At 33.2% G+C, this 8,890-nt stretch overlaps 1 protein-coding gene across 1 annotated transcript; it reads right to left on the bottom strand.

Annotated features, from left to right (window-relative positions):
• Positions 1 to 3,365: 3,365 nt before the first annotated feature.
• Positions 3,366 to 5,456, bottom strand: LOC127129651 (uncharacterized). Its single transcript, XM_051058800.1, has 3 exons — positions 4,849 to 5,456; positions 3,876 to 4,678; positions 3,366 to 3,785 (listed from the first exon to the last, which is right to left on the bottom strand). The coding sequence occupies exons 1-3, from the start codon at positions 5,012 to 5,014 to the stop codon at positions 3,366 to 3,368; spliced, it is 1,389 nt and encodes a 462-aa protein (XP_050914757.1). The 5' UTR covers positions 5,015 to 5,456.
• Between the last annotated feature and the right edge of the window lie 3,434 nt (positions 5,457 to 8,890).

An 8,890-nucleotide genomic window follows, 5' to 3' on the forward strand; every position in this document is an offset into this window, starting at 1 on the left:
TTACTCCTTCCATACAAAACTAGGTTCTTCACAAGATTTATGGTTGACTTGTTATCGATCTGTAACACTAGAGGTTTTTTCACTTCGACCTAAATCTTTTCCAACACATATCTGATCCAGATTGTTTGACACACATTATAGGATCCTACTATATATTCAGCCTCACACGATGATAATGCCACCACAGGTTGCTTTCTCGAGCACTGAGATTGGGGCACCGAATGCTTGAAATAAATAATCAGTTATGCTTCTTTGATCTTCCTTATCTCCACACCAATCAGCATATGAATAGCAAGTAACTATAGCTTCTTTGCTTTCAGATTCTCGTCGAAATAGAATTTCATAGTTTATCGATCCTTTTACGTATCTCAGGATTCTTCTTGCAACCTTCATATGTGACACCCTTGATCAACTCATGTATATGCTCACTAATTCGACTGAGAAACTTATTATATCAGGTCGACTATTTCACACGTATCTTAGAGATCCGACAATTTGTTTGAACAAAGTTGCATCGACTTTGTCTTCCTCTCCATGCTTCTCCAACTTCAAATTTGGTTCGGTAAACGAAGATACAAGAGTTGAATCATCCATTTTGAATATTTTGAGTATCTCTTTGACATACTTTCTTTGGTGTAGCACCATAGCTTGCTTCGACATTTGAAATTCCATGCCTGGGAAATAAGACAAGTTTTCCATACCCGACATTTCAAATTCCCTCATCATCAACTCTTTGAACTTAGACAAGTTCTTCAAGCTATTTCCATTTGCCAGCAAGTCATTTACATATAAGTAGACGATTGTTATATCTTATGCCATAACCTGTGCATAGACACCATACTCAGACCTACATTTGATGAATCCCAATTCGACTAAGTAAGTGTCGATCTTCTTATTCCATACCCTAGTTTAGCGGTGGATTCATGACCATCAAGCTATGGGTAAGCTAGACATCAATTAAACCAGAGTCGCCACCGCACTTTTATTGCTTCCAAGGAAAAAGGGAAAAGTATGAACAAAACCCAAAAATAAGAAGTTTTTAAATCAAAACTAATAAAATGTCAGAGATTACAGGTAAGGGGGTTGGTTACACAAACGGAAGGTGTTAGCACCCAAAATGTCCTAGGTACTCCTAGGGAGCCCTTTTTTGTGTGCATATGTGTTTTTGTACAAAATGATGTTTGCAATAAACGGAGTGGAGGGATGAGAAAATAATTCATTAATTATATTTTTGTGTTTGACAAGACCTTCGGACTTGTGCCTACGTACCAACATAAAATGAGGGATCAAAACCTCGTAGTTCGTGGCAACAATTTCAAAATGGGTGTATTGCTTTTAACAAAAGTTTAAGTTTAACAAAGGCACAAAAGGCGTAAAAAGGTTTGAATGAGTGTTAGTTCTTTTTGTTTTTTTTTACATTTTAAGTCAAGTATAGTTAGGTTCATTTACAAGTTTGATTAAGAAAAAAGTTTTAAAATGCAATGGCATAAGGCCAAAGTTTCTAATTTGCAATATGGTCTAAGTTAAAAAACACAAGCAAAGAAGATTTTAAAAAGGAGGGAGAGATTTGAAATTAAAGAAGTGGGGGGGAGATGAAGAAACTAATCCTAAGCAAAAATTAAAAGTTAAGAGTTAAAAAGATCTGACCAATGGGTTGCAGTTCAATAAACAAGAATGTCATATAGAAACCCAAATTTCCGTTGGACTTTAGAATCAGGCAATATCAATACACAAATAGCAAGATGAAGAGCAAGGCATCAAATAAAGATAGCCACGTCCAAGCTTAGCAACTCCATGATCTTCTTCATAATCTCCCATGTATCAGATGAACTCAAATATAGGAACTAGGCATAAATTCAAAGTAACAGCTTTAATAAGACCATGCAGCAAATGAACTTAAATGGATCTTCAATACTTGCTTCAGATGAAGTTTCAATTCACAAGCACTTGGTTTCATGAAAAGTTGGCATTGGCCAAGTACTTTTGCATAGGGAGTGTTGCCTAATTTTAAGTCCAATGTCTCAGATCCAATCCAATAGTCCACACAAATGTCTTTTAGGGTTTTTGTTGTTATTATGTACGTTAAGGTCAAAAGACCACAAACACAAGCAAGTATATACAACACAATATAATCACAAGATAAGGCTCAAATGAGCAAAGTGAAAATGGCATTAAGGTAAACAAGTTAAATGGTATGAATAATGGCAAATGAGTAAAGACTTAAAAATTAAAGTGCATAAAAGTAAATGGCTTGAAATTAAATGTTAGTTGTTACTCCCTCCGTTTCTTTTTAAGTGTCGTTTTAGAAGATTTTTTTTGTTCCTATTTAAGTGTCGTTTTGATGTTTTAATGTTACAATTTGTCAATTATACCCTTACTATTTAAATAACTCAACTTTATATTTTCCATAAATTTTTCTTTCTTAATATATGTAATAACTCACTCCACATTTTCCATAAAATTCTCTTTCTTAATACGTACTCTCATTCCCATACATAACTCCCATTCCTATTCAAAGTATTGGCTGGTCAATAAAAATTAAATTCAAATGATAGCTTCCAATGTTACATAGAAAAATGTATTAGCATTAAATTTTGTCAAAGGAACAAATTTACCAATTGAAGACTTAAAATTCTATAAAAAGGATCAGTAGCATTGTTTAAATTATCAAGTGCAAAACAAAAGAGCTCTGGTGGAAACAACAAAAGACTCCATGGATGTTCAAAAAAAAGAAAGAGTGGAAGACTCATTGGAGCAAGAAGAAGGAGAAATAGTGGAAGACTCTTTTGACAAGATACAAGAACAAGATGACAACGAAGATGAAGTATTATCAAGAGTTGTATTGGATTTTGATTTAAATGAAGAGGCAGATTATGAATTTGATTTGAACAAATTTCCTGAAGAAGAAGAAGAAGAAAATAGAAAAGAATCTTCCCACCATGTTGAGTTTCGACCTGTGATAAAAAAGATGATAAAAAAACTTCTTCCAAAATTTTATTGAAAAATATTTGTGAACTAAGTATGGAGTATCTATTTTAGATTTGGCTTAAGTGCATAAGGTATAGGAGTTGTTATTTAAGAAGTCATTGTTATTGTTTTTTTTATTTACTCCTTGTTATTGCTTAATAAGTATGGAGAAGAATTCCTTGTTATTGCTTTTTTTATTGATACAATTTAGGAACTGCATTTCTTACGTTCATTCTTATTGTATTTTTTTTATTGAATTCCTATATTTGCTAAAGTTTTGGAACTTAACTTGTTACGTGCAGGAACATTATTTTTTTATGGCTAAAGTTTAGGAATTTAAAAAAAAAAAACTCTATTTGAAATTTTCAAATGTGACTACATCCCAATTACAATAAGTATTACTCCATGTTTAAGTAATTTTTGACTTCTTGTACTAATATTGGATCACACTTAATTTGAATTGGTAGTTGTCCTACTCTTTCAAGCCTTTCCTTATTTACATGAGGAATTTTATATTTATTGGAACCTTTCTCTTTCATGATCTCTATCATGCATAGTTGCAATGATACAAATATACGATTGGACTTAATTGAAGGAAAATTTTCAAATGACTTCACCACTGCACTGATAAGTTCATCAATAGTTTTCGGTGCTTCCTTGTATTGCAATGATTGTATAGCCGAGAAAAAACCAAGGTCTAAGATATTCAAATCTGGAGAGTTTGCAGGCTGACACATTAAACGAATATCAAACCCATCCTTGGTGGCAGCTTCACGGAATAAAGGATCATCATGGTTTATATGCGTCCTTGCGTTATCCTGCTGGATAAATATTGTTGACTCAAATTCATCTCATGGCCATTTTTCTCTTATAGCGGGTAGAACTTTGTCAATAAGGAATGATCTTACCACATCTCTATTTACCGTAGTTATTGCTTTTGTTACCATTGTTCCCGCAACTCTGTTAATACTTGACCTTATAGCCGGTTCATGGGTAACAAACGGAAAAACACCAATTTTACCCGAAAAAGTTTCATTTTCTTCTGAGTCAAATCGTGGTCGAGTTTGAGCAACTAAGAACATAACTTTGGCAATGAAATTTTTGCTCTTACATGTCCGATATGGCTCATCTTCATCTGGGAGCAAATAATACTTCTCGGATTTTTTAGTCATATAAAACCATTTTTCATCAATATGAATAATATTGTGCATGCTCTTAAACATTGGATCATGTGGTGTACCTTCAAGCATTGATAAACAAAATTCCAACCTAGATATTTTGTTTTTTTCTTTCAACAGTGGTTTTATGGCATTTGAATTACGCCGTATAGCCCCTGATTTTATAAGCCTGAACACCGATGTTGGATTGGTTTTCAACGCAAAAGCTAAAGATCGAATGTTTGTTCTTTGACTGAAAGGAAGTTCACGAATTTGATTCTCATCAATTGAAATTCTCTTACGTCCACAATTTTTTGTCTTCCTATGAGAGACATCACGTGTTTCACTTTCTTTTGCTCTTTTCCAAATACGTTGAACAGTTCTTAGAGGAACCGAATTTGATGAAGCCACCTCATTTGTAGCTCCTTTACGTAATTTTCCATCAACGCTTTTTTGTAGTAGCTCATGATAAATATACATGCGTTCTTCATTGCTTAAGATTCTTAATCTCTTTTTTTCTCTAGGTTCTGCTTCAACATTTTCTGCAATATACACTGTAAATTTTTAAAAAAACAAAACGATTACTAGAAACAAGCAAAACTTAGATTTGAATTACGCCACAATATGATTCCACCATTATTTTACATAAAAACATGAGATAAAAACATGAGATAAATTATAGGAATTAAAAGTAACCAAACACACATGAAATTAAAAAATATACCTGTGTCATTGTTTGTTTCAACCTCCTCTTGTAAGTTATCTTCACAGGACTCATCAATATTATTGGTTGCTTCAAACTCCTCTTCTAAGTTATCTTCATCAAACTCATATAACTCAAATATATGTTGGTTTGTTAATGATGTTTCTGTATCACTATCTAAATCCATATTTTATGAGTTGTAAATATTTTGAACTTATAATATGAAACCATACTATATGTACTACTGGTTTTAATTTTTCGGTGGGAAACTTAAGTTTTTATTAAAATAATTGGAGGGAATATTTTTTCCTTTAGCCATTCATTGAAACAATAAGCAATAAGTTTTCCTTTAGCCATTAATGAAAATGCAAGCAGTACGTATTCCTATAGCAAGCAATATTAATTCCAAAAATTTAGGAGTAGTTGAAAAATGCAACGGAAGAGAGAGAGAGTTATGTGGAGAAAATTATGGAATTAGTTATTTGAAGTAAATAATTTAATGAGTACTTATATTAATGAATTTTATTTAGAAAGAGAAAGTATATGGTGGATTAAAATGAGGGTACAATGGGAAAAAAATTATAACAATTCATTTATCTTGGTTGGAGAGCTTTATGCTAAAACGACACTTAAAAAGAAACGGAGGGAGTAGTTGATTAGAAGTTAGTATTGTTTTTGCTTTTGTTTTGTTTAAGTCGTTCTTTGGAGAACACTCAACCCACTATTCACAAGCATGGATCCTTGAACCAAGACATCTTCCAAAGAAAGGAAAAAAGGCCAAGTTTCCACACAATACCATGAAAGAGGGGAGACTTACAATCTCACTTACTAGAATGCTATGCCTTCTGGTCAAAATTTAGCGCTATGTTAAGTAATTGTAATTGGACTTATGTAGAAGTCACAACTATTTGAGGCTGGGCAATAGAAAATTTAGTGTTAATGCATGTTAGAGATATGTTATTATGAATCATACTCCTAAAACATACCACACTTAAAAGAATATACAAAAGGGGTGGACCTAATCTCATCCACACTTATGTCGATTTTGCAATCAACTAGCCTTATGATATAGAGATATCATAGGTCCATGAAATGAATGAGAAGAGAATGAGATTGAGATGAAGAGGGAGGAGAAATGGAATCAACACAAATAGGTCAAAGGAGGACTTTTATCAAATTAAAACCATTAATTCATTTTGGGAGATGAAATGTACATTTCATTAATCCCCTAAATCCAATGATTTTAACTCAACAAAGTCAAATCAACCTTGACCAAGGGCCAACAACACAAGTCAAACTCAACAAGTCAATATCAAAATCTCAACACAATTTATTTTGCAATTAAACAATTAAAATCAATTAAAAAATGCATTAAATTAAATTATGGTTGGTCAAAATCCTAAAACCTCATCAAAACACCAAATAAATAGCCATGAGATTTATCATAGGTCAAATAAGGTCAAAGGACCTTGGAGAAAAAATTTCATTAATTTTGGAAACTTAAAACTATTTTTAAACAATTAAAAACATTCACAAAAACAATTAAATCATGAAAAATATTAATAATGATCCAAAAAATAATTTTAATTCAGAAAATGAAAGAGAAATTTATTTTAATTTTTTTGGTGAAACTCTCATATTTTTTGGACCAATATTAAAATTAATATGAATGAATGAAAATAAACCAAATAAAATGAAAATCAGAAAATAGCAAAAAAACGTTGACCACTTGATCTCCCTCATTAATTGAGGTGGCAGATCAAGTGACTCCTAGCGCGCGTTCCACAATAGACTTTAGTCAATGCGCAGTAGGAAAGGTAATCAAAACCAACGCGCGAGATTAGAACATTTAAAAAGGATTCTATGGCTCAGATGAACGCCAACACACCACCGGAGCCAAAGCTTCGGCCTCCTTCTCCGGTGAGCCTCACCGGACTTGTTCACTCTCAACCATCACCAAAATAAAAAAGAAGGACATGAATTTAAAGTAAAAATGCTCAGGAGCTCGAATCTGGCCTCAACTTTATCTAACTCCAAGTATATTAAAAGATACAGGGAGTTGAAATTTGAGGATCATGACCTGAGTTGCTTCGATTTGACCTCAAAGCAATTCAATCTTGTTGCCTACATTGGTAGGACTTCAGACAACCATAGATCAAGAAGAATTATGAAGAATTAAGTGAGAATCGAAGAGATAAAAAATTCTGAAAATTACCTTCAATGCAGGTCTGTATAAACACGATATTGCTTCCAATTGCTCTTGATCTTGCTCTGAACACTTAATGGAATGGAATTGAATCAACAAAAGGCATAGAACTCTTGGATATTTGAATCTTAAAACAGTGGAGATTCGAACTCAATTTCCAAAGGAAATTCTCAAGGTTATCCTTTGAATTAGAGGGTTTGGAGCTAGGGATTCAAAGATGGCGCGCATGGTCCTCAATTCTGAGCATGAAGGGCTCTATTTATAGGCCAAATGATTGTTATTTGCACACTTGAAATTAAGTTCCAAAAATAGCAATGTACATTGCATGGATGTATGGGCGTGTGATAGGCCCATGTAATAATCTCTTCAGGTCCAAAAATGAGTACAAACATTGCTGAAGTCACATTGGTAAGCCATGCAATTGTGTATAGAAAATTCAAGTTCACTTATGCCAAATGGTGATCCAAGTTCAAGCCATGCGCAAGTCACTCATACTTTGTCCAAATGGGATGAAATTGGACTTTTTTGGAAAGGTTAGATCAAGAGGAACAACTTTCATATTGAACACTTTTTTCATTTGAAGCTTGGATCATGATGAATTTTGAGGTGGAATTTGGGAAAATCAAACATGTCAAAAAAATTTCTAAGTGTCAAGCCATATGTTCACTTATTCCACCTTGGCTAACTTTTTATGTGAGCTTCAAATGAGAAACATTCCTTCATCAAAGTTATAGCTCTCTCAAAGTCCTTCAAAATGGTCACAAATTTGACCTTATTTAGATTTAGCATGGAGGAGTTATGCATTTTTGAAGTTGAGGAAAATCACTTGTTTAATGGCATTGGTCCAAAATGACCTATAATGTCTCCTCATATCACATGCATATAAAAGTTGAATTTGCTATTCCTCCAAACATAAAATTTGAAGTAGACATCTTGAATTTGTTTGTGCAACTTTAATAGATTTCATCTCATAAAACTTGATCAAGTTTATGGCCTTTGTAAGTTGACCTCCCAATTAGGGTTTAGACAAAATGACCTATAATATTTCACCATAAAAAATGACTTTACAAGAAAAACTAGCTCTTGACCTCAACATGAAATATGTCTTGAATATTATTTAGAGTAACTTTGCTCTTGGAATCATTTTCATATGACAAAAATTGTAGGAGATAGGGTCTAAGGAACCCCAGTTTTGATCAGATGGATTCCTTTGGTCAACCACCATGGACCAACTTGCTAGCTTGATATTCTATTGACTTTTGGGACTCATGGAGGATCATATATGCATAAGATGATGAAATTTGAATTATCCCTTGAAATATTTGATCAATTGGTGAAGAAGCTTGTTGAAGAAGTTACACAAGATACCTAGATGAATTAGGGTTTCCAAGGCAAAACAACTCCAAACTCTTGATAAATTCTAGATCAAATAACATGTAAAGACCATGGGGACTCATATATGATGCTTATAGCCATAGTAAATCAATTCTTGATTGAATTCCTTGCACTGAGGGTCTTAAACCCTAGATATGAGCTTGATAGATCAAAGGTGAGCATGTCCCCTACCTACAAAAGAGTTAGATTATATGATGATATGTCATGAGGGATCTTAGGGTCAAAATTAGGGTCTTACAACTGCCCCTATTTAAGGACGTTCTAACTGAGGAGATGAAGGTTAAAATCTTCGCATCGATTCAGTAGAATGGGCTTAAATAACAATATATAGAAACAAATTTTGGTCCCTAAGAGACCTCATGATGCATATGATATGAAATGTTGAAATAATCTTTGTGGGGAAATGTTGCCACAAAGGAAAAGAATTTAGAGAGATTTAAAGTCCACAGGAGTGTAATGTAT

Source organism: Lathyrus oleraceus, chromosome 3, assembly GCF_024323335.1.
Source record: "Lathyrus oleraceus cultivar Zhongwan6 chromosome 3, CAAS_Psat_ZW6_1.0, whole genome shotgun sequence".
In the NCBI taxonomy this organism is placed as follows: domain Eukaryota; kingdom Viridiplantae; phylum Streptophyta; class Magnoliopsida; order Fabales; family Fabaceae; genus Lathyrus; species Lathyrus oleraceus.

Excerpts from the sequence above, each read along its gene's own strand:
- LOC127129651 (XM_051058800.1), bottom strand. The coding sequence starts at position 5,014 with ATGGATTTAGATAGTGATACAGAAACATCATTAACAAACCAACATATA. Across the intron at positions 4,679-4,848 it reads TGAAACAAACAATGACACAG|TGTATATTGCAGAAAATGTT; the intron begins GTATATTTTTTA and ends AAAAATTTACAG. Across the intron at positions 3,786-3,875 it reads CTACGGTAAATAGAGATGTG|GATAACGCAAGGACGCATAT; the intron begins GTAAGATCATTC and ends TTTATCCAGCAG.